The sequence below is a fragment of the Ostrinia furnacalis genome, unplaced genomic scaffold, assembly GCF_004193835.3.
Source record: "Ostrinia furnacalis isolate ACB-3 unplaced genomic scaffold, ASM419383v2 OfSCF7356, whole genome shotgun sequence".
Taxonomy (NCBI): Eukaryota; Metazoa; Arthropoda; class Insecta; order Lepidoptera; family Crambidae; genus Ostrinia; species Ostrinia furnacalis.
The window spans coordinates 130,229-156,954 of NW_021137595.1; the positions used below are offsets into that span (position 1 = coordinate 130,229).

The 26,726-nt window shown below is 42.6% G+C and overlaps 1 protein-coding gene across 1 annotated transcript in view; it reads left to right on the plus strand.

Annotated features, from left to right (window-relative positions):
- The first annotated feature begins 1,306 nt into the window (after positions 1-1,306).
- LOC114364170 (uncharacterized) overlaps positions 1,307-26,726 on the plus strand; it is a 37,188-nt gene continuing 11,768 nt past the window's right edge. Inside the window, exons 1-8 of the mRNA XM_028320194.1 lie at positions 1,307-1,324; positions 4,313-4,393; positions 4,841-5,175; positions 5,579-5,789; positions 6,203-6,411; positions 7,341-7,467; positions 8,152-8,341; positions 8,881-8,982. Of these exons, the coding sequence (XP_028175995.1) occupies positions 1,307-1,324; positions 4,313-4,393; positions 4,841-5,175; positions 5,579-5,789; positions 6,203-6,411; positions 7,341-7,467; positions 8,152-8,341; positions 8,881-8,982 (1,273 nt within the window). The remainder of the gene's footprint in view (positions 1,325-4,312; positions 4,394-4,840; positions 5,176-5,578; positions 5,790-6,202; positions 6,412-7,340; positions 7,468-8,151; positions 8,342-8,880; positions 8,983-26,726) is intronic.

Here is a 26,726-nt window from a genome sequence, read left to right on the forward strand (position 1 = left end):
TGTTTATTATTGGATTCAGATGTAATAATATGATTAGTTATTTAATATACTAGTAAATTAATAATATGTTCGACCTTATTCTATGTACGGGCGGGAGGCAGTGGTTGTAAGGCACCGCTCCCGTGCCCGGGATATGCGGTCAGGAAGGGAACTAACTCCCTAGTGAGCCTAGAGTCCCTATTCCCTAAGACACTAAGTCCCTAGAGCCCTAGCCCTGCCTAACAATAGATACTTAGACATAATAAGGGTTGATAGGAAGGAAGCTGTGCCCAGGTCGCCCAGGGCAGCAGCGTTAGGACAGCAGGTATACGGCGGGGACCCGCTGCCAGCCCGGCAGACTCACCAGACTGATCATAGCGACGGCTAAGGGTGTCTTGGCCGCAGCGGGGGGAAATGAGACACAACGACGGACGGTTGATATCGGTGATAGTATTGATCAAAGCTTCTTGAATGCGTCGCAAGTTTGACAAGAGGATGTTAGCGGCTAGTGATGAAGCGATGATATAGTTGCTATTTTGATTGTCTAGGCGCACTTGATTAGATTCCAAAGTGAGGTTTTGGAGGACGTGCTTGATGAATGAGACCTGCTTTGTCACGAGTTCCTCGTTGCGTTTAATGATGTTGTATTCAGATTCAATGACAATTGTTTGATTTTTGATCAAATTTTGCAGATGATTCTCGTTCTGAGCGATCTTGATTATGTCATGCTTGTACTGAACTGCAAATCTTTCGTCAAGAACTCCAAATAACGAATTTGCCAGATAGCCGACTCCGTCCACAAGTCCTCTCTTCATTCGGTGGTTGTGATAGTGTAGTAAGCCGTTGTAATGCTCTATTTCATCGATCTCGTGTTGAAGTTGCGTCACAGAGCTGTCGTATGGAGTGTTCACGTGACACAATGATTTTATATGTGTAACGTACTGTTGAATATTTGTCAATCCGTGCCAGTAGGAAGTCAAATTGTAGTAAATTATTAACTTCCACTCGTCTTTGATATGTCGTAGGTCTGATATTTTGTCAAAATATAAGTTTTGACCTTGTTCAATCGTTGTGAGGTTGTAAGGNAAAATGTGGATGCAATGCAATTTGATGAAATCGCTATATGGCTGGGTTTGTGCCATAATCCACAAAGATATTGTTGGTGTGGTGTACTACTATACAAATAAAGAGTGTGCGCTATGGCAACACTGACTAGTACGGCGCGGTGGGGAGTCAGTCGTAGTCGGGCCGCCACACGGGACGGACGTCAGTGCTTGCACTAGCTTACACAGTGAACATATTTCAGTGTTTTATTTAAGACACCACAATGGCGACGAGGATAAAAGTGAGTAATTAATAATTTTAATGATTATAATATACCCAAAAAAATAAAATAAAATAAAAGGGAGGTAGCTACAATAATTATACTTACAGAATGTACATTCACAGTCTATTTGCCTATTATTATTTATCAAAATCATTATTATTATCGACATCAAGTCAATTAATATTTAATTTTACAAACAATACCAAACCTACAAACCGATAGTAATATTGATTTTGATTTTGTTGCGCGTACGCATGNTTTCAAAGTTATTGTTCTAACTTATACCGTTTATGAACTATTATTGTGTGACCATCAAATTTGAGTGTAAATGAGAAGTACCCAAATACAAAATTGACTATATCACAAACTTTAAAAGACTAAAGGGCAGATTCTTAATTCATAAAAAAAAGATTACAGCTGATAATGATAATCTCAATCAATTTAAATTATTGCACAAAAAAGGCACGATATCATACTATTTCCAAAAAATAAAGGTATTTCCAAAAAATAAAGGTCCATAAGCAATTGCAAACGGAAGAAAATCAAGGTGCCGATTTTTTTCGTTCCTAAACATCAACATGTAAATAAATTTTATATTCTTCACCAAAATATACAAGGATTGCTCTCGAAGTTAGAGACAATCGAGATCACTTTGTCAGAGCTTAACTTTTCCTTAGATGTTTTATGCTTCTCAGAGACATTTGTAAAAAACGGTGAAGAAAAAAATATAAATATACGCAACTATGAACTAGCCACACACTATTCAAGGAATAAAAAAAGGGGAGGGACATGTATATTGATTAAAAGAGGTATTCCTTTTAAAAAAATTAGCATTTTTGAAGACTTGGCGATAAATTTTCATTTTGAGTGTTGTTCTATAGCCATTCCTACACACAATGTGTTAATTATTTGTGTGTATAGATCCTCCTCAGCTACGAAGGCGCGACACCTTGTTTACTTTCTTGATCGTCTAGAGGGCTTACTTAACTTATATTTACTCAAATATAGTAAGCATAGAATAGTAATTGTTGGAGATCTGAACATAAATACCTTAAAGGATAACAACTGCACTAGGCACTTTACCGACATTCTATAATTATATAATTTTCATTCATTCGACAATATGTACTAAAAAGTGGAAATATTTGTAAAGCAGCATGGAGGGTAATTCAAAATGAAAGTAATGGTTTATCGTATAATAACAATCACATAGATAAAATTGAATTGAATGGCTTTAATATTAATGACCCCTCACAATTGACAAATACATTTAATGACTTTTTTATTAACTTGACATATAACATAAATAAAAATATTGACATTAATTCGAATAATAATATAAAGACATTAAATAATTCAATTTATCTTACACCTATTGACAAAGAATATGTAGAAAAAGTTATTATGACATTAAAAAACACAAACTCGGAGGGTTATGATGAAGTAAGCACTAAAGTTGTTAAGGCATGCGGAAAGCAGCTGAGCACAATTTTGGCATTCCTGATAAATCTGTCAATGGAAACTGGTACTTTTCCTGATAAACTAAAACGTTCCATCGTAAAACCATTATATAAAAACAAAGGTGAAAAGACTGATTTAANTTAAGAAATTATAACAATCTGATATAATCGTAAATAATAAATAAAGCAAGTTGTACGAGTCATCGTATCATATTTCGACAAATTACTGTTATGCAAAAACTTATAATAAAATTAGTACTGACAAGCTACTCGGCGGAAACGGTCGTTTCATTAAATACTGCCCTTTCCCCTATATCACGACAATATTTCGACAATAACACGACATGATCACCTATCAGTATCAATTTTAATGTAGTTCACGCTACATCAATGGTCCTTCGAGACAACAACTGAACCTGTTATCATCCTCTGGGAACCTCAACGTCGTGCTTCACGTCGCGGCGCCTGGACCTATCATCGGACATCGACAGTGACATTTTAACTGTGTAGTGCTCTGTTTTTCCGGACTGTAGTAGCGAATCGGTTTGACTGGCCTCCCGGAAGAGGGTCTCCCCGGTCAAATTGAGACAAGGACGCACATACTGCATAAGGATTGCAGAAGCGCCACACAGCAACTCCAGCGGAGCTATCGATTATAAATAGNAACGAATGTAAATTTATTAGTCTACGTCTATTAGTTTCGACTTAATTGATGAACAAAGATACCCCTTCCCAGCGATTCCATAGATACCACATTTCTACCCTTCAAGCGGCCAGATTTTTTTTTCTATAGGTATAACATTTATTTTATGAGTTTACGTAGGTAGCCGAGATTATACTTTTTGAATCGATTTTAATATAATATCGATTATCAATATTTCGAGAAAACAGGCGAACCATTTAAATTTTATTAAGTCACGATCCAATCTACTATAGTTGGTTGATTTATTTAAAATATAGATTCATTCCTTTTTAATCGATTATCATATCGATCATGTTTCGAGATTATTGAAAGCTAGTGACGGTAGATTAAGAGCAAGGTGTTTTAGTCTCAAGTAAAAACGCGGATAATTAAAAAATGACGTTTACTATTATTTAACAAAAAACGTATGACAAAAGATCATTTTACAAACAACGTTTGAAAAACTAATCATTTTAAAAAACTTTTAATAAATAATTCTTAAGAATCGTGTTTTCCAAACTTAGAAATTGCCTTGCGCATTTACATGTCTCTCATGATCACTAACTGCAGTGGCGAACGTTCTTTTTCAACATTAAAACGTATTAAAAATGAATTAAGGAACACGATGGGACAAGAACGTCTTACTTAATCATCTTACTTTGTTGAATATAGAGCATGATTTGCTTAAAGAAGTTGTTAATGAAAGTGTTAGCTCTAAATTTTCCCACATTAAATCAAGAAAAGTTCCTTTTTAACAGTTTTGTTTCGTTTAATACCCTAAACTTGAGAACCTAAAGCAAACTAAGGGCCCCTTGATAGAAATTTGCTACAGGCCCCGCGCTGGCTTAATCCGGCACTGGCGAGGCGCCCTTCGCGGGCCCGCTGGCCAAGCAGAACCGCCTGCGCGTCGCGCGCGCGCTACTCGCCTTCGCGCCCGATCTCCAGGTACACGACTATACGAAAATGAAACCTATTGCGATGTAATTGAGGCCGTATTTTGCCTACTAATGGTCCTTATTGAGCTGGAGCAGAGCGCGCGCGAGGCGCCCTTCGCGGGCCCGCTGGCCAAGCAGAACCGCCTGCGGGTCGCGCGCGCGCTGCTCGCCTTCGCGCCCGATCTGCAGGTACACGACTATACGAAAATGAAACCTATTGCGATGTAATTGAGACCGTATTTTGCCTACTAGTGGTCCTTATTGAGCTGGAGCAGAGCGCGCGCGAGGCGCCCTTCGTGGAAATATTATTTCATAATTTCAGACTTCGAACGAAATGCACCGTCTACATCATGTAATGTAAAAGGGAGCTAATACTCATATACATTGTTGTAAAATTATAAAACGCCGTTGCACTGGTGTAAAGCTGGAGCGAATCTAATCTACAATACTTTTATAGGAAGATGCGCGAGTAGAAGTATTGGAATTCATCGCCGGGCAAGTCTCATCAGGAGCTCTGCCCACCGATCCAGAACTGATGAAAAGTGTTTTAGAACTCGCGGCAACCACGAGCAGTGAGCGAAGTGATCGCGCTTGGCTCGCCTTGATAATGCGCTCCAAGCCCAAAATGGACCGCCTTCTGGCCCAAAGGGACTCGTCCGCAGCTAGACCGAGAGTCCGCTGGCGGGTCGAAGCGCTACTGGAGAGACACAACGACGCTATAAGGCACTTCTTCACAATCCAAAACCCTTCTGAGACTGATGTGGACGAGTTTTTCGAGTACCTAAGAACCAGGTGAGAGGCTAGATTTACAGCTTTGATTAAACAGAAGAGTCACATAGTATACCTAACTACATTTGTAAAGCATTTAGGTTATACAAATGCAGTAGGCATCCCTCGATTTCTCGCACATCGGTTCCTTTTTTATTTCACTTTCAGTTTGTTTTCAAGATTAGCTAACATCCAACCTAGACACTAAGCCTAGGCGCAGACAGCAGACTTTTTGTCGGCCTATAGTTTTATTCGGGCAGTTAATCAGTGGCATGTTTGGAAGTGCGCACATTACGCCGATTTGGTATTGGCCGATTCTTCATACAAATCAGAATCGGGCCCAGCTATCAGCCTACTAACTGTCGGTGGTCTGCGCCTAGGTTAACTGCTCATTGGCCCAACATAAAGCCATGTATATTTTCCATAGGTTAGAAGCAGACGATTCTCTATCCCTCGAGAGCCACCTCGCGGCATTGATTCGCCTCAAGCCGCGCGCGGCGGCTGCATTAATGCCGGACAGTCTACTGGACTCCGTGGCGGACAAGCTGGAGCCTGCTTGCGACCGGACGCTGGAGTTCGGAGAGTGTTTATTGGAGACTGGCCGGTTAAAGGGCGATGCCGCCGCTACTCATTTAAAAGTAAGCTGTAATTTTCAGATGATACCCTGACTCTCTAGGATACATTTATTCTAATAGAAATTCGAAGTATATGTATAAGCCAGGAAAAGGACTTTCTCTGCTTATGTACTAAATTGAATTAATCACCTTTATCAGTGGAATGAATAAAAACTTGTGAGTCAACCAAATGCATCATCGTGGAGCAACTTATCTCTTTTTATCTTATAACTTTTAAAATATTGTTAAAATTTCATCTATCGAGCAAGTATCGTCGACGTTGCCTCTTTGTTGGTGATTTTGCTACCCTATCCGCTCACTACTTTTCATTAGTTTCAATCGGAATGTTAGACACTGCCTTGTGTCAATTGACCCAGTTCCGGGTGAAGTTAACGCGAGCATCAACTTTTACGATCATCAGATTTTTCCTGCTCTAGGCATTGTGCGCTATCCGGCCGGATGACGTGAGCGATTTCCTCCAACGGAACCCGGGCGTCGTGCGGCCCGAAGACGCTCTCAGCATCGTGCGAGCGGCTAAACTGGGCGCGGCCGAGGCGTTGTGCTTAGAGGCCGCCGGAGACCCCGCCGCCGCGCTCGAGGCCATGCTGCGAGGCCTCGCCAGCGCCGACCCGGACGCTGCGGCGCGGTAGGTAATGTTTGTGCTTGTGATTTTACAACATACGCTTTTACTCTGAGAGTTCACACACACACAGCCTTGTTCCGTTCTGAATTCGGGGCAACTCACCGCTAATCAACGCTAAATTTTGTCAGTGTGTGTGTGCGCGCCGCATACGTATTGGCGCGCTCACATACAAACCGCGCTCGGGCGTTTCTATGAAGATGACCTACTCATTTGTATTTACTCTGCTTGTTCTCACGCGCGATAACCGCGCGGTTTCTGGTGGTTCTCATTGGCGATGGCGAGGCACTGAGGCGGTAACCATGCGGTTATTGCTGTCTGTTTCTGGACTCAATGCGACTAACCAGACTATAGCTGATAGTTACAAATTAAGCTGGGTCTCCAGCGCGTGTTTTGCAATTTTGTTGAATGTTGACATGTTTTTGTTGATTGTGTAGGGCAAAACGTGCCCTAAAGATCCGGCTTTACATACACAAATGCATGCGATGACGGGCATGACCCTAACCCTTATGTAAGTATTCTCCGCGAAAAAGGTTTGATCAGTTTATGCAAACACAAGGATATATGTTATGTATTTACACAAAACAACCTTCAGTCTTTGTGCATTTTCTTTACAAACATCCTGACACGTGTCTGTGTATGACTAGCTTAAAACTTAACCGACCAGCACTTAAATTATCACAAATAGTTTCAACAAACCTTGAAAGAGCAGGTGGGGCTTAGTGCCACACGCCTTTAGTTAGTCAAAGTCCGGGCGTCGAGCAGATAGAATTTCGTTCAATGACCCCAAGCTACTCATAAGCTGAGCGATAAGGATAGGTAGCTCGGAGTCATTGGACAAAATTCTATGTGCTCGGCGACCGGACTTTAGTTTTGTAGGGTAATCGAATGCCGCACTTAGCCGTGGCACACCTAAACATCGTGATTGTCGGCAGGTGCGTGTCGGCGGCGGCGGCGCTGTGCGCGCGCGCGGGCGGGGCGGCGCCGCGGGCGCAGGCCGCCGCCATGTGGGCGCGCCTGCTGCGCGCCGCGCCGCGCGCCGAGCCCGCGCTGCTGCTTGAGGTACAGGCACCTTATGTATTTGTATTAAAAGCCATTTTGCAACAAAAAAGAATTAAGAGTATATTCGTTCGCATGTAATGAGGGACGTGTGAAGTTGTGGAAATCCTTGGGGGAGGCCTTATTCCAGCAAACATCATTTGGCTGAAACAAATGAACGAACGAGGGAAGTGAACTTCACTGCTAGTAGGGCGACATCTTTATGTAGCTTTCGTTAAAATATTCGAAAGATAATATTGCACTGCACAGTATGCGAGTGGTAACTGACATTTTCCACGTGTAATTTAACTACCTGTCCATACGATGCCACATAATGTCATTTAAAGCCCGGTCTGTGAGCACGTAGAATTTTATCCCGTCGCACAGTCGCGATAGCAATATAATTACGCGCGAGCGATAAGGATGGATAGCTTGGGGTCATTGGACAAAATTCTACGTGCTCGCAGATCAAACTATACCATGAATAATCCCGTGTGGGCGTAGAAATAGTACGGCGCCGCAACGAATCAAAAACTATCACTCCATCCTTCGTTGGTTCATTTCAGCCAAATGACGTCCACTGCTGGAATCATCTGTAGAGATAGCTGTGCCCGCCCACTGCCACTTGATTGAGTGATGATCACTCCATCACCCAGTCATTATTTATTTATCGGGCGCCATATCAACATTATTTTTAAATGTCCACAGGCGGCGGCGTACGTGCCGGTAGAGACTTTGCTGGCGCGCGCCGAGTCGACGCGCGGCGCGCTGGCGCTGGTGGCGTGCGCGGAGTCGTGGCGGCGCGCGTGGCGCTGCGCGGGCGCCGTGGCGGCGAAGGTACACGACTCGATACGATTCAAATATCGAACACCTAAGCCTAAGCATAGATTAATAAAGCGTACATAGTCTTCATACAAGCGCTTCGTCTAAAGTGAGACAAATAGGTATCTTATTCACTTTCATAATGTTGCCATTGTGAAAAATTTACAATAAAAGCTATTTTTTTAAAGTGGGAGTTTTATCGTTATAAAATCTTATTTTGGTAATTTTTATACTTGATGTGACGTTCTTTGTCTTTTCAAGTGAGCCAGAATGGTCCACTTAACTTTCGTCACTTTTTTTGCGCTAGGGTCATTGCTAAAGTAATTAGCCGATACATAGTTATTGGCATATTGGATTGTTGATAAGTAAGAGACAAAAATATTTACAACATTGGACTTCGTATTGCTCAGAAAAAATATTTGTCTTTTCCTCTTTTAATAACTTCCATTAGGCTTGTTTCTTTTCATTTTAGGCAAGTTGGCCAATAACTATGTATTGGCTAAAAAGGCTTCATTAATCTATGCTAACCTAAGTAAGATACTGACATTATATTTCATTGATACTAACCTATGATTCAACTGTATTTTGAGAAAATAAGGAAATTTGTATTTATAGGACGCGCACTCGGCGCTCGCCCGCGCGCTGGCCGCCGCGCGCCGCCCGCTGCCCGTGCGCGGCCGCTGCCAGGCCTGCGCGCGCCCGCTGGCCACCGGCGAGGTGAGGCTCAGCCCCATTTGTACGCTCCTTAACCCAACCGCCTCTGTAAGACCACCTGCTTCAGACGCAGAGGTCCCGGGTTCGATTCCCAGTGGGGCAGATTTTTCTGCTGGGTTTGGTTGGTGGTAGGGCTTGCTCTAAGTTCGCCTGGCTACCTACCACCATCTTACCTAACTCTGTCGCCATAACAACAATGTTAGCAGCATTGTTGTGTTCCGGCAGTTAGAGGTAAGATAGCCAGTTCCTCCGTGGTTGAGGATTCCGGGTGAAGCTCGCTTCCACCTTCGGCCTGATCATCACTTACATCAGGCGAGATACAGGCCAAGAGCTTCCTCGTTGTGGATAAAAAAAACCGTTGTCTTAGACTAGGTGCAGACCATCGATTTTTAGTAGGCCGATAGTTGTGCCCGATTTTAAATTGTATGTGTAGCGTGAACTACATTAAATTGATACTGATAGGTGATAATGTCGTGTTATTGTCGAAATATTGTCGTGATATAGGGGAAAGGGTAGTATTTAATGAAACGACCGTTTCCGCCGAGTAGCTTGTCAGTACTAAATTTATTATAAGTTTTTGCATAACAGTAATTTGTCGAAATATGATACGATGACTCGTACATCTTGCCTATCTTAAAACAACAAGAAAAAGGGATAATAATAATTAAACAATATTAATTAAAGATTAACGGTGGACGTTTTGAAGCGTTGCGTCGGCATGGGTGATGGAGATGTCCCTCGGTCGATGCTGAAGGTGCTGACTGCACGCGGCATGGTCTCGATCGCATCTTCAGTAGTTGGCGCCGGAGGCTGTTGTCGATTACGTCGCCAATAGTACGCAGCGCAACATGTCATCAGTAAAAGGCCCACCAGTAAGATGTATGACATAGTGTAATGGTGGACGTCGTGTACGTTGATCTCTTTAGACGCCTCTGCTTTTAGACGTTCAATGTCTGTTTTCAATTGATTGAATATCATCTGGTGATCTTCAGTCGGGATGGAGATTTCGGAGTAGCTGCTATTAATAATAGTGTTCAATATAGATGTCTTTGGAACCTCCATTGATTCTATTTGATGATACGTTTCACTCAAGAATTGATTGTGTGAACGTATTGTAAAGGTGTCGCCCTTGATCGTACAACCTTGACTTAGTGTAATGATGCCTGTCCCAGTGATAGTATGAACATCTGTTCCCGTAGTGCAAAACAAGCGAATAGTGCATTCCTTGCAACATGAGTACAGCCAGCTGTTTCGCCGATGTAACTTGATCCACTTGTCGGAAGTGCACGGCGCGATGAGTGACGAGCACGGTGACTCATTTGATGTGACGTCGATGTTTGTTAACTTGATGTCGCAAATCGAATGTTTTATTTTTAGGTCGTAGATAGGTTCATCAATTGAGCAGAGGATGGTGTCCTTTTGATCATGAACACATGCTTGCAGGTTTCCTTCCGACAACAGAAAAGCTGCATCTTTCTTCAAGTCGAATGCAATGTATTGATAAGAAGAGACCACGTAACGTATTTGCTCTCCTATTCTTCGAGGTACCGTGATGATCTTGTCTAACTCGTATACTTCGTTACTCACGAGTGGTATTCTGACCTCCATGATAAGGTAGTTGTCAATTACTCTCGCGAACACCTTTAGTAGTTTATATAACTGTCTGATGTTGTTTATGTCGGTAGGTAACGTGAGATCGCCGTGTAATTGACCTGATATAATGTTGATTTGCTGTTCTAGTTGTTCAGGCGAAAACAGGTGTATGTCAATTTGTCCGTGAGTGATATCGGTGATAGTATTGATCAAAGCTTCTTGAATGCGTCGCAAGTTTGACAAGAGGATGTTAGCGGCTAGTGATGAAGCGATGATATAATTGCTATTTTGATTGTCTAGGCGCACTTGATTGGCTTCCAAAGTGAGGTTTTGGAGGACGTGCTTGATGAATGAGACCTGCTTTGTCATGAGTTCCTCGTTGCGTTTAATGATGTTGTATTCAGATTCAATGACAATTGTTTGATTTTTTATCAAATTTTGCAGATGATTCTCGTTCTGAGCGATCTTGATTATGTCATGCTTGTACTGAACTGCAAATCTTTCGTCAAGAACTCCAAATAACGAATTTGCCAGATAGCCGACTCCGTCCACAAGTCCTCTCTTCATTCGGTGGTTGTGATAGTGTAGTAAGCCGTTGTAATGCTCTATTTCATCGATCTCGTGTTGAAGTTGCGTCACAGAGCTGTCGTATGGAGTGTTCACGTGACACAATGATTTTATATGTGTGACGTACTGTTGAATATTTGTCAATCCGTGCCAGTAGGAAGTCAAATTGTAATAAATTATTAACTTCCACTCGTCTTTGATATGTCGTAGGTCTGATATTTTGTCAAAATATAAGTTTTGACCTTGTTCAATCGTTGTGAGGTTGTAAGGNTTCTTATCTTATCTTATCTTATCTTATCTTAAGATTTTGGATTCAAAATTCAGTTTTACGCAACTCGTAGGAACGGCCCTTATTAAAGAAATTACAAGTTTTTAACTAGCTACCTATACAGGGTGTTTCTTGTAAGGTGTCAAGCCGAAGGCAGGTGATAGGTGAGGACTAGACCTATCGATTTCACCCCCATGTATATTCTACGATTTTTCGTAGTTTAGAAGTTATCGTTAATTTTGTGATTTTTTCAAATTTCATGACCTAGTGGCTTAATTTTTTTTTATCTTTTTTTGGGTTGACTTTTCTCAGATTTCTTTTTTTTGACAGATTTTCTATTAGTTGGAGATATTTGAAAAAAATAATCACCTTCCTATCTTTGATGCAAGATACAAAATTTTTGCTAGAAACATAAAAAATATGCTTTTAGCAGAACATTCTAAAATNGAGTTTACCACGTTGCTGCAACAAATTGAAGCGTGCATGAACTCCAGACCTTTATGCCCGTTGTTTGAAGACCCTGACGACGAAGTTCTCACTCCTGGTCACTTCCTAGTGGGTGATTCACTCATGGCAAGGCCACAGACTGACCCAGATGTTGTGAACTTACCTGCTAGATGGCAGCTCGTGCAGACGATGAACAAGCATTTCTGGAGAAAGTGGTCACAAGAGTACCTTCAACACCTGCAAAAGAGATCAAAATGGAGAAACCCTAGTGAAAACTTAAAGGTCGACGACATTGTTATCATCAAGGAAGACAATATGCCGCCTGGAAAGTGGGCAATGGCACATGTCCTCGAAGTCCACCCCGGGAAGGACGGCTACGTAAGAGTTGTTTCCTTGAAAACTGAAAATAATATCATCAAGCGCCCTGTCAACAAGCTTATCAAACTACCGGTTCACGACATCAACCAACAAGATCAGGCTGAGTGTATTAAAGAAGACGCTCCAAAGCCGTCACAACAACCTCAAAGACAACCTCGACGTGGAGGAAACAAGAAACCTGCAAGCATGTGTTAATGATCAAAAGGACACCATCCTCTGCTCAATTGATGAACCTATCTACGACCTAAAAAATTAAACATTCGATTTGCGACATCAAGTTAACAAACATCGACGTCACATCAAATGAGTCACCGTGTTCGTCACTCATCGCGCCGTGCACTTCCGACAAGTGGATCAAGTTACGTCGGCGAAACAGCTGGCTGTACTCATGTTGCAAGGAATGCACTATTCGCTTGTTTTGTACTACGGGAACAGATGTTCGTACTATCACTGGGACAGGCATCATTACACTAAGTCAAGGTTGTACGATCAAGGGCGACACCTTTACAATACGTTCACACAATCAATTCTTGCGGCCTTTCGACGTATGTGTGCCCGTCGAGGGACGCCTCGCCATGTATACTCTGACAATGGCACTAACTTCGTTGGAGCCGACAATATATTAAGACGAGAGTACAAGGCTATATTGGACACTATCGACACCTCATTCATCAAAAATATCAACGAGCTAGGCGTCACGTGGCATTTCAACGCTCCAGCGTGGCCCAGCGCGGGTGGCCATGCGATCGGCCGCCTGAACCGGACGCATGTGACCTAGTTGTAGATATTCATGCATAAAGTTGCAATACGAAGTCGATAAAACTTCATTTTTGGCCATNTAAATTATTAACTTCCACTCGTCTTTGATATGTCGTAGGTCTGATATTTTGTCAAAATATAAGTTTTGACCTTGTTCAATCGTTGTGAGGTTGTAAGGTGTCGTATTCTGTTGCATGCTTGGTGATAAAATAGTCATGAAGGCGAGGAGTGCCAGAGAGATGAATGTTGAGTGTTTCTTGTTTCCTCCACGTCGAGATTGTCTTTGAGGTTGTTGTGACTGCTTTGGAGCGTCTTCTTTAATACGCTCAGCCTGATCTTGTTGGTTGATGTCGTGAACCGGTAGTTTGATAAGCTTGTTGACAGGGCGCTTGATGATATTATTTTCAGTTTTCAAGGAAACAACTCTTACGTAGCCGTCCTTCCCGGGATGGACTTCGAGGACACGTGCCATGGCCCACTTTCCAGGCGGCATATTGTCTTCCTTGATGATAACAATGTCGTCGACCTTTAAGTTTTCACTAGGGGTTCTCCATTTTGATCTCTTTTGCAGGTGTTGAAGGTACTCTTGTGACCACTTTCTCCAGAAATGCTTGTTCATCGTCTGCACGAGCTGCCATCTAGCAGGTAAGTTCACAACATCTGGGTCAGTCTGTGGTCTTGCCATGAGTGAATCACCCACTAGGAAGTGACCAGGAGTGAGAACCTCGTCGTCAGGGTCTTCAGACAACGGGCATAAAGGTCTGGAGTTCATGCACGCTTCAATTTGTTGCAGCAACGTGATAAACTCTTCATATGTCAGCTTTTGATCTCCCAGGACTCTCTTGAGGTGGAATTTCATGCTTTTAACGGCGGCCTCCCACAGGCCACCCGCGCTGGGCCACGCTGGAGCGTTGAAATGCCACGTGACGCCTAGCTCGTTGATATTTCTGATGAATGAGGTGTCGATAGTGTCCAATATAGCCTTGTACTCTCGTTTTAATATATTGTCAGCTCCAACGAAGTTAGTGCCATTGTCAGAGTATACATGGCGAGGCGTCCCTCGACGGGCACACATACGTCGAAAGGCCGCGAGAAATGATTGTGTACTCAAGTCTGTCACTAGCTCCAGGTGTACTGCCTTTGTCGCGAGACACACGAATACGCAGATGTATCCCTTCGTGGTCTTGATACCCCTCCCTTTATTAGCCTTGATGTCGACGTGTCCAGTAAAGTCTACTCCAGTGTTGGTGAAGGGTCGTGAAGGATTGACCCTCGGCCGGGGAAGGTCAGCCATCATCTGGTTGTTTGTCTCTTGAGCGAAGCGTTTACACTTGATACACTGTCGGATGATCTTCTTTACGACGCGAATGCCCCCAACAATCCAATAATTTTGTCTGATGAAAGATAGTGTTAATCGGGGACCGCCGTGTAATGTACTGTACCTCTAGTACGAAAAACTTTCGAGTTCGTTTCGTTTGCGTATTCAAAGTGTCATCGAAAAATTTTGTATGAAAAATTAAACAGCGCCCTCTATATTATAGCCGCCCTAGGGGGCGCTGTTTAATTTTTCATACAAAATTTTTCGATGACACTTTGAATACGCAACGAAACGAACTCGAAAGTTTTTCGTACTAGAGGTACTGATGTGTGCTTGATTTATAATAAGTTCAGTTAGACGACCTTTTGCAGAGAGAAGTACAGGATGTTTTGCAGAATGTCTAATTGTCGCATTTTCTAATCGACCGCCAATTCTCAAAATGTCATGTTTGTCGATGAAGGGGTTGAGACTTGCAATCTTACTTGTGCTTCGTACATGTCCTTTTTTCTTCAAATGATTAATGTCGTCTTCAAACTCTAGTGATTGTGTGGTTTTGATAATCAAATTGTACGCAGCCTGTAGTTCATTTGTCGTCAATATTTTTGTATTTTGTTGCGAAGTGCAGTTGCGGTGTCGTAATCGCGTGATGAAACGCGAAACCCAGCCTACAATGCGAATAACTCGTGTCAATGAACTATTGTCTTGAAGTAAATTAATTATAATATTATTTTCGCGTTGTTGTAGGGCCGTGTTCACGGTGGGTGTTTTCTTGACCTCAATTGTGGGAACTTCAATCTTGATAACTGGTTTGTCTTGTAGAGGTGTCGTTTGATTAAGCCATTGAGGTCCATTCCACCACAATTTATGACCTTGTAGTGACGTAGTAGATAGACCTCGGGTGGCACAGTCTGCTGCGTTGTCTTCGGAGCTCACATGATGCCACTGGGTTGCCGGTACGACGTCAATGATTTGTCGCACCCGATTGGCTACGAACGGTTTCCATCTGGTTATTTCTCCATTCAGCCAACCCAATACCACCATTGAGTCTGTCCATGCATTGATTGAAGTTACTGAAATCAACTCTGCGACTTTTTTCAGTAACTGTGATAAAAGTAGGGCACCCAACAGTTCCAATCTAGGAAGTGATATCTGTTTGTTGTGTGGGGCCAACTTTGTCTTGGCGATAACTAAACGTGATGTGTACACGCCCTTATCGTCCTTTGTTGTTATGTACACAGCGCATGCATAAGCCTTTTCTGAGGCATCGCAAAAGCCATGTAATTGATAATTTTGTTTATCTCCCAAGTATCTGTCAATCTGAAAATTGTCTATATTTTTCAGATCTTCTCTTATCTGTTGCCATTCAGTTTGTATGTCGGCGGGCAGTTCATCATCCCATTGTAAGTCTGATAACCAGGTTTGTTGGAAGGCAATTTTTGCTCTTATTGTGACAGGAGATAACCATCCCAATGGATCGTATATTTTTGATACATCTGATAGAAGTTGTCTCTTGGTGTGCTTCTTGATAGTGTCTTGATAATCAATTTTGTTTTGGAATGTAAATGTGTCTGAAGATGGATTCCACCTTAGTCCCAGTGTCTTACGGGATTCTGTGTCTCTGAACTCTAAGGGGGCTCCTTTTTGATGCGCTGATAAGTCGTTGATAACGTCAAGTTCATTACTCGACCACTTGCGTAAGTTCATCCCGGCTCCTTTCAGGACGTCAATTAACTGTCTTTGTAACTCCTTAAGTTGCTTTTTACTGTCATGTCCACTCATAAGGTCGTCCATGTAAAATGATGTTTCAAGTGCAGTTGCTGCGAGTGGATACTCCGTGGCATTGTCCTGTGCTATTTGTCGTAAAGTCCTTATCGCCAAGAATGGAGCGGCCTTTGTTCCGTACGTGACAGTGGTTAAACGATATTCACGTAGTAGGTCTTCGGGTGATGATCTCCAGACGATAGTTTGTAGATGACTGTCTTGCTCTCTGATGAGAATCTGTCTAAACATCTTCTCAATGTCTGCCGTGATAACATATTTATGCGTCCTCCATTGCAGTATGAGTCCTTGAAGGTCCTGCTGCAGGTTGGGACCGCATTCCATTAAGTCATTGAGACTATGTCCTGATGTCGTTTTGCTCGAGGCATTAAAAACTGTCCTAAATTTAGTGCTTGTCGAGTCTAAATTTAGTACCCCATGGTGAGGTAAATAACAAGTAGGTATTGACGTCATGCGATCGGCCGCCTGAACCGGACGCATGTGACCTAGTTGTAGATATTCATGCATAAAGTTGCAATACGAAGTCGATAAAACTTCATTTTTGGCCATTCTTTTTTCCAGCTGTTTAAACTGCATGATAGCCTTTGGTTTTGATGTCCCGAGGAGTTCCTCGAAGTCTTGCTTCATCGGTAGGGCTACTTGATATCTGCCATTGTCCAGCCGTCGTGTTGTCGCTTGATAAAGGTCTTCACAATATATTTCTTGTTCAGACATGTTTGATGATGTGTCATTGATGGCTTCAACTTCCCAGAATCTTGATAGGTTGTCTACGTCATTGATGACTACGTGACAGTTAAACCTTTGAACGTTTCCTGATAGTATCCACCCAAGTTTTGTTTGTTGGGCAATAGGTGCTTGATGTGGGCCCTTGATCAGTCCGTTCATGATGATGTCGGAGTAGATACTCGCATCCAGGAGAAGATCAATAGGTTTTGATATGTTGTAGTCAGGATCGGCGAGATTTATGTGTTGGAGATGTGGCCATGATTGTTTACTGAATGAGTTATTTGGTAAACAATTGATCACTTTTGATATGATTAAAGCTTGGGTTGTGAAGCTGTAGTCCTCGTACAGTGATTGGCAGTCCATAGTGACGATTCCTTTTCCACTTTTGGAGCTGGTACCAATGCCCGAGACTGAAGCATTGACATGTCGACGTTGCAGTCCTAAAAGTTGAGCTGCATTTTCTGATAGTAATGATATTTGAGAGCCTTGATCTAAAAGTGCTCTTAGCGTGATAAAGGTGCCGTCAGCAGCCTTTTAACCTTCAACATCACGGTTGTCAATAATATTTCTTCGTCATCTGCAGCCACGTGATTGACATTGTGCTGTTTATTGTTTTGTGGCTTTGCAGGGCGGTTCTCNACACAAAAAGATAAAGCTCAATAACAAACGAATGTTCCAATTTTGCAAAATGTCTAAAAACACAAAGCCAAAGCCAAAGCCTAAAGCGCGTTTAAAAGTTCGCGCCCCGTCTCAAGACGCGCGAGGCCGCGCGACGGCGGACCTCGCGTGAAACGGAACGTTTGCCACTAATAAAAAAATATAAATGTCAGTGTCAGTGTCAGTGTCAAACGTCACTGTCACTGTCACTCAAACGTCACTTGTCACAACTGTCAAAAAGCGATGGCGCTAGTGTCGCAATTAATGTCAATCACACACAGATGGCGCTAGCAGCGTAAATTAAAAATAATAGTCAAAACACAAATGGCGCTAACGTCGCAAACAAAAAAAAGTCAACACAGATGGCGCTAGCAGCACACCAAACGTCAAACCTGTCACTGTCAGTGTCAACTGTCAGTGTCAACTGTCAGCTGTCAGCTGTCAGTGTCAAGTCCTCCACGAGCAGTGTTGCCAGAAGGTTACTTTTGTAACCTTTTAGGTTACTTTTGAACTGCTGTGGTTACTTTTAGGTTACACTAATGAAAAGGTTACTTTTAGGTGATTTTTCAGAAATTGTAGAATTCTACAAAAGTCTACCTGTAAAAGTCAATTGACTTTTACAGGTTATTCAGTAAAAAATATTAATAGTGACAATTTAAAAATTATGTCATAAACTGCATTGAAACATGAATTTGATTTATGTATTTGTTAAAAAATGAGTTTTAGCGAATGTTTTTCTATAATAAAACGAAAATCCAGGAAACGTTTTTATACGACTGGTCACTTTTCGGTCTTCATGGAATGGTCAAAATTTCGAATTTAGGTAAAAGATAGATAGATAGATTGATGATCAATTGTATTCATTTTCGATCCGCACCCAAGTATGAAGGTTACTTTTAATTCAAATAGGTTACATTTTTTGTATATTTCTGGTAACTTCTGACAAGACCCGACTGGCAACACTGTCCACGAGGTTATGCCGTTTGAGGTTAAGCACGTGCAAAGCACGCCACCACGTGCACACAAAACTTATGCTAAAACCAGCCTAAAAAGGTTCAGGTTACACAAAAAACACTGATTATAGTTAAAATACAGCACTCTAAAACTAAAAACTTAAGTCTAGGGTACTTAGCTACGGGTTTCCTCGCCAAAAGAAAGCTCTCAAGCGTCTGTTTCGCAATTCAAGCTTCCAGCAAGCACAAAGTTTAACACCACAACAAAAACACAGTTATTATCACTGGCACAAATAAAAAGTAAAAACGCAAAACGAAAAACACGAGGTTAACCGCACTGAGCCGCAAATACCCGCACACAGAAAATCGAAGCGACCGCGAGAGCTCCGCGCGCACGTCCGTTCGCTCCGGCGTTCCGAGCGCAAGTCTGTAAATGTGACAGTCTTGCGGAAAGCTCAAAGGGTGTTGGCCTTGCGTTTAGCGCGAGCCTACCGCACCACCTCCACCGATGCTGCGCTGGTTCTGGCCGGCAGCCTCCCCTGGGATCTCGACTCCCTGGTCCTCGCCGCGCTATTCCAGTGGCGGGGAGACCAAAGATCTCAGGGCAATAGGCCTGCACCGATGGAGGTGGAAATGGAAAGGAGACAGCTCTTGGAGATAGCCCACGAGCAGTGGCGCCGTAGACTGGCCAGTAGCCACTTTGGCATCCGGGTCACAGAAGCCGTACTCCCCGTTCTCACAGAATGGGTTGAGCGTCCACACGGCCAAATGACATACCGGATGTCGCAGGTGTTTACAGGCCACGGGTGTTTTGGGTCATACCTCTGCCGCATTGGCAGGGAACCCTCCGCCCGATGCTGGCACTGCGATGCTCCGGAGGATACGGCACAGCACACCCTTGAGGTGTGCCTGGCGTGGGTCGCTGACCGTCGTGCCCTCCGAGCACACGTGGGGACCGACCTCAGCCTGGGCTCCATAGTCCGGCGTATGGTCGGAGACAGGGAGACTTGGCGAGCCATGGCCGCATTCTGTGAGCGAGTGCTCGCCGAGAAGGAGAGCGCGGAGCGAGAGCGAGAGGCTGCGGCTGACGCACGAGGAACCGCCACCTCCTACACATGCCCCTCCCTGTGCCTCGGGTAGCGGACGCGGGGGCGTCCNCATTAGTTAGTCCTAAGAAAGTCAAAAACATGTAACGGAATCTCCGACTTACTACTTTAGTAGAGCGATTACAGAAAATAATGGCCTATTAAGTACATGTTTTTTTGTGTTATTATGAAAGTTCAGAAAACTGCGCAGTTTTTAAAATTATTTTGGACCTATGGAAATTCTTTTTATTTCTCATACATATCAGTTGCAATTTATATATATTTATATATTTCTTCGTCATCTGCAGCCACGTGATTGACATTGTGCTGTTTATTGTTTTGTGGCTTTGCAGGGCGGTTGTCATTAGATGCAAGGGGTGATTTTTGGTTCACCGACCTCGATTGTGCAATGTCGACGTGAATGATCGAGTTATGATATTCATTGCAATATTTGCATCGTTTTGTCGAATTGCATGGCCTGTAATGTTTATACAAGCAGTTTTGGCATATTTCCTTTTTTGCAATTGTCGTCAGGCGGGTGTCCGGTGTCATGTTGAGGAACTTTTCACATTGATACAAATCGTGTTTGTCTTCACAAAGCGGGCATTTTGGGGTATATGTGACCACAGATTGATAAGGTTCACTAGAAATTCGCTTAGGATAAAGAGATTTGAATGTCGACTTCGATTGATATGAGTGTTTTTTACCTGTTGTGNCTGTTGTGTCCCTTTCTCTCTTCGATAGGGGCTCTAGGGCAGTAAACTTGCTTTCGATAAAATTCATGAGTTCTTCAAATGATGGTAGTTCCCGTGGTGTCTTGCGGGATTCCTTGTAGTCGGTATAAGTTTCAGTATCCAGCTTCTTGCATATTAGATGTACCAAGAGCGGATCCCATGATGTCGTATCGACCCCAAGATTGTGAATCGCATGTATACTCTCCATAGTAGTGTCATACAAGCGTTTTAATTCAAATGCAGATTGTCGGTGCACAGAAGGTTGTGACAAAAATGTTTCTATTTGGTTGGTAAATAGAACTTGAGTGTTGTTGTATCGATGCATAAGTAGGTCACGGGCGGTCTCGTAGTTGTCAGCTGATATGTTAAGATGTTGGATGAGACGTTCCGCTTCACCTCGTAGTTTTCCCTTTAGGTATTGCATTTTCTGTGCGTTACTCAGACTGCTGTTGTTATGTATAGTCTCATTGAAGAGGTCCAAAAAGGTAGGCCACTGACTATACTTTCCAGTAAACACAGGAATGTCTATCTTCGGGGTTGATTGCTGCAGATGTGTTGTAGAACTCAACTTTCTGTTTAATTGTCGTTTTGTCTTATTGTACAAAGATTCGTAGAACATGAACTCATCTTCATAGTCCTGGTTGCTGCCTTCTAGTATGTTGTCAATTCGCATGTGTAGTTCGTCGATGGTTCGCCAACGGTGTTGTAGGTCCTTGAGTAGGTCTTCAATTTCCCACTTTTCCTCGATGTCAACAATGTCAGGGCGCTTTATCACTCGTGACAAAGCTCTAAAGTATGTCTTTTGCTGTGATATAAGTTCATCTACTTGACTTCCCGGGTTCGTTCCTCGCTCTTCATGTCTTGATAGCTTGAATGTCGGTTTCGAAGAACTGGGAACGGGCTCGAGAGTAGTTGGAACAAACGGAGGATATTCAGCGATGATCCTACGCTGCTTGTCATAATAATCTTTTGTCTGCTGATAAATGTTCTTGTCGAAGGAGTCCGATTCGCCTTCGTATGATAATAGGAGTGTGTTGTTGTGATCAAACTCACCCCAATATTTGTCTATTGCAGTAAGACGCGTGTCAATGTACTCCTTAGTCTTCCTGCTAGCGCTGTCCTTTCCAAAGTTAACGCCAATCCTTTGGATCTCTTGAATCAACTCGTTTTGACGTTGAAGAAGAGCTTCCATGTCGAATGTCGATGATAATGTCGAATGTCGATGATAATGTCGAATGTCGGTGATGATAGAAGATGCTATTTATAATCGATAGCTCCGCTGGAGTTGCTGTGTGGCGCTTCTGCAATCCTTATGCAGTATGTGCGTCCTTGTCTCAATTTGACCGGGGAGACCCTCTTCCGGGAGGCCAGTCAAACCGATTCGCTACTACAGTCCGGAAAAACAGAGCACTACACAGTTAAATGTCACTGTCGATGTCCGATGATAGCTCCAGGCGCCGCGACGTGAGGCACGACGTTGAGGTTCCCAGAGGATGATAACAGGTTCAGTTGTTGTCTCGAAGGACCATTAATGTAGCGTGAACTATGCATGCAGCATGCCTCATTATTTTGTATTTGTTATTTATGTAAAAATATTATATTATATTCATCGTCATCATCATTTTCAGCCATGTAAAATTATTGTGGATATAAAGTAGGTAACTAAATTCTCCATTTTACACTATTAAGTCTCATACTCCTTATCATAGACAGATAGTATATGTATGTATAAACCATATAAGGACAATAGTTATAGTTATTATATCTCCCTAATTTCTGATATTTATGTAGGTTTACAATATTACAACATTTTCACCACCTTATTCTCTACCATACACGTGCTTCTTCCTTCTTTTTTTTCCTTCTTTTTTTTTCAAGCAAGAGCTGAAAATCAGTGTTCTGCTCATTTCAGAGCAGTGTCTACACTGAGCTTAGCGCGCAGGATTTTCTTTCTTTCTCTTTGTAATGTACTATATCTTTCCTGCTACTCCTGTGTTTATTAATCTTACGTTTTGCTTCTTGTGTGTCAATGTGTTTTGCAAATAAAACATTTATCTATCTATCTATCTATCTAACTACATTAAATTGATACTGATAGGTGATAATGTCGTGTTACTGTCGAAATATTGTCGTGATATAGGGGAAAGGGCAGTATTTAATGAAACGACCGTTTCCGCCGAGTAGCTTGTCAGTACTAATTTTATTATAAGTTTTTGCATAACAGTAATTTGTCGAAATATGATACGATGACTCGTACATCCTATTCTGCTGTGTTAAAATCACATTTCCCATTTCATTATTTGAAGGAAAAATATTGTAACGATCTTTGTTGTTGTACAATTTCCTTCACATAAATAATGCAAAACACGATTACAGCCATTTTCTCTCCAATTCCATCAAAATTGGGACTTGCGTGTGTCGATTCAATGGGAATTAAATTCGGACCAAATAAATGTCTCTCAAATCGCGTGATAGGCGTCCCGCGTGATAGCCCGGGCGCTGGCGCTGATTTTCAATGAGCTTTTAATTGCCTTTTTATTGCTAATTCTTGTGTGATTACGGAAGTAAGTGCCTGTAATAACGTGTTAGTTTTATTAGATGGTGGATTTAGTCCTACTTGCTGGCATGAATTTTGTTATTGGATCCAATAATATGTAGGAAGGTATGATTGCTATGGAAATGTAAGTTTTTAGATCTCCATTTTTATATAATTCTATTTTATGAAACTACTTAATTACACTAAACTTTAGCACCATAAGGCTGAGTTGCACCACCTAACTTTGACCGTAACTATGACGATAACCAGTGTTTTTTGTATGGAGATTGACAAATTTTTGACGTTTGTCAAAGTTAAAGTAAGATGGTGCAACCCAGCCTTAGTCTTTTACAAAATGTGCCGGTATGCACAATACTTAATCTCTTCATATCTTATCTTGATCACGTTCACAGTGTCAGCACATTTATCACGTATAGTGCTGATGCTGTGACGTCATTTACCTTTGATCTATATCGTATAAATAGTCGCGCAGTTCACATTAATAAACTGATTAATATCAGAGACTAACTACAACCCGTGTCTCATTCATACGGTCTCCCAACATGGCACAAATTGGTGACCCCGACGAAGAAGATGATCCCGACGAAGTTGCCACAAATTGGTGACCCCGACGAAGAAGATGAACCTGACGAAGATGGCACAAATTGGTGACCCCGACTGAGCAGAGCAAATTTCGCGTCCNGGTGTTGTCGGCCCACGGTGACTGAGAGCGGCCCGAAATAATCGAGGCCGGTGTAGGTGAAGGGCCGCTGATGGTGAGCGAGGCGTCCCGTCGGGTGGTCGCCTGTCGGTGGTACTGCGGCCACCGCGCGCCGAATTCTGCACTGCTGACAACTTTTGATCACGCTGCGCACGATGGGACGAGCTCGGATCACCCAGAAGCGTTGTCGGATCTCGTTCAGGACTGTCTCCACGCCGCCATGGTGTAATTTCTGGTGCGTCCATGCCACGTAGAGTTTGGTGTACTGGTGGTTTCCATCCAGCACAATCGGATGCTTCTGTTCTTCAGCGATGTTTTCTGCGGCCGTGATTCTTGATTTCAGCTTAATCACCGGCTCGCACGGATCGAAGGCCAGCGCGAGTGAGCGCAGCCGGCTGTCATTGGACACTGCTTCTGTCTTCTTTAAAGCTTCTAATTCGGCGCCGAACGCTTCCTGCTGCACGGCGCGCACCCACAGCTCCTCCGCCCACACGATGTGCTCGGCGGCCAACGGCGGTATGACGTCTTCTGNTTGGTGACCCCGACTGAGCAGAGCAAATTTCGCGTCCGTGTCATCAACATCAATCACCGTCAACATGTCATCTCCGTGCAAATCGTGCAACACAACACCACAAGAAGTCGCTGCCGGTACCGCTGTCACATCCCGTATTCCCGAATTCTGGAAGGACCAACCTCGTCTATGGTTCGCGCAGCTGGAATCAGTTTTGGCACCTCAAAAGCAAGGCGATGAATTCAAATTCAACATGGTCGTCGCTAAACTTTGTAAAGAAGAGCTCATCATGGTAAGCGACATAATATCATCCCCTCCAACAACTGGCAAATTTTCAGTTATTAAAGAACGGTTAATTAGTTGTTTTGAAGAATCGGAACAACAGCGTTTACATAAACTATTAACCGATTTGGATCTGGGAGATTCGAAACCTTCACACCTCCTGCGCCGGATGCGGGAGTTAGGACGCGAGATAATCGACGATAAAACCATTCAAGTTTTGTGGCTCAGGTTATTGCCATTGAATGTGACTTCTGTTCTGACCGTATCCGACACTTCAGATTTAGACAAAATGAGCCAAATCGCTGATAAAATATTAGAGAATGCAAAAATAAATGAAGTCTCAGCAGTCGACGACAACAGCAGCAAAATTCAAGACCAAACAATGGAAAATGTGCTTACACAGCTACAACAACTGCAATTGGAATTATGTGCCATGAAGAATGACCGTGAAAATTTGCGACGCAGCAATTACAGGCGTTTTTATTCGTCGAACCAAAGGCCAAGGTCGCCTAGTCAAGTAAGAAGATTTTGTTATTATCATCATAAATATAGAAGATATGCACACAGATGCGAAAAACCATGTGATTGGAAACAGAATGGTAACCCTCAGAACCAGGGAAACTAAAAATCGCACAGACGACGGCGGGCCTCTGTGCTATTCACCCGTCTAACCGCCTCATTGTTACCGACCGGAAAAGTGGTATGAGGTTTTTAATCGATACGGGAGCAAACATATCAGTAATAAGCAAATCCTGCAGTAAAGCAACAATACAGAATGATCAATATAAGTTATACGCCGCGAATGGTTCAAAGATAAACACGTACGGTGAGAAAACGCTGACTCTTAACTTGGGACTACGTCGGAATTTCATTTGGAATTTCGTCATAGCGGATGTAACCCAACCTATAATTGGAGCAGATTTTTTGGAACATTACAAATTATTAGTAGATATCGCTGGCAGGAAACTTGTTGACCAAGTAACTGAGCTTAAAGTTTCTGCCATATTAAGCAAATCGCAGCATGAAACCATACGTTCAATCAACGGAGAAATCGAACCTCAAGTTAAACAACTTCTAGAGAAATACGAGGACATCACTCATCCATCCTCTTTAGCTAGGACTCCAAAACACAAAGTCAAGCATCACATTATTACAAAAGGACCTCCTGTTTTTGCTCGAGCAAGGCCGCTTCCTCCCGATAAGTACCACATCGCAAAGAAGGAATTCCAGAATATGATGGAGCTTGGAATTTGTCGCCCCTCTGATAGCCCATGGGCCAGCCCGCTTCATATGGTTAAGAAAAAGAACGGAGAATGGAGGCCATGTGGAGATTATAGAATGTTAAATAACGCTACAGTTCCTGATAAGTATCCGCTACCGCGGTTGACCGATTTCACGTACATTTTGGAAAAAGGGAAGTTATTCAGCAAAATTGATATTCGTAAGGCCTACTTCTGCATACCAGTTGAAGAAGTGGAAAAAACAGCAATTATCACACCTTTCGGACTCTTTGAATTTCCAAGAATGCCTTTTGGCCTTCGCAATGCTGGCCAGACATTCCAACGTTTCATGGACTCTATACTTAGGGAGTTTGAATTTGTCTTTGTATACTGTGATGACATTTTATTGAGCTCTCCAGATAAGAAAACAGCGCTTCAGCACCTGGAAATGGTATTCCAGAAACTATATGAGAACGGGATTACAATTAATTTAGAAAAATGTGAATTCCTCCAGACCGAATTGGATTTCTTAGGTTATCGGGTAACGAGCCAAGGAATTCGACCGACAGAGGAGAAGTATAAAGCGATCGATGAATTTCCAAAACCAAAAACAATTAAGGAATTGAGAAGATTTTTAGGCATGGTAAATTTTTATAGAAATAATCTGCCTCACGCTGCCGCGTATCAAAGTATTCTTAACGAATATTTAAAGAATTCAAAAAAGAATGATAATTCGCCTATCCTTTGGTCATCAGAAGCCGATAACGCTTATGAAAAGTGCAAGGAGGGCATTAAGAATGCCGTGACTACAGCGCACCCGTCGCGTAACGCCGAGCTTGCGCTTATGACAGATGCCAGCGCATCCTGTGTCGGTGCAGTTTTACAACAGAGAACTGGGCGAAAATGGGAGCCATTAGGTTTTTATTCACAAAAATTAAATGACGCCCAAAGAAAGTATTCAACATTCGATAGAGAACTACTTGGAATCTATTTGGCAATTAAACATTTCCAAAGATTGATTGAGGGCAAACAGTTTACCATTTATACAGACCACCGCCCACTTACTTATGCCTTTTCAAAGAAACCATCAGTTAATGACACACCACGCAGAATTCGCCAGTTAGATTTTATTTCGCAGTATTGCACTAATATCCAACACATTAGTGGTCATAATAATATCGTTGCCGATGCATTATCTCGTACAGTAGATCAA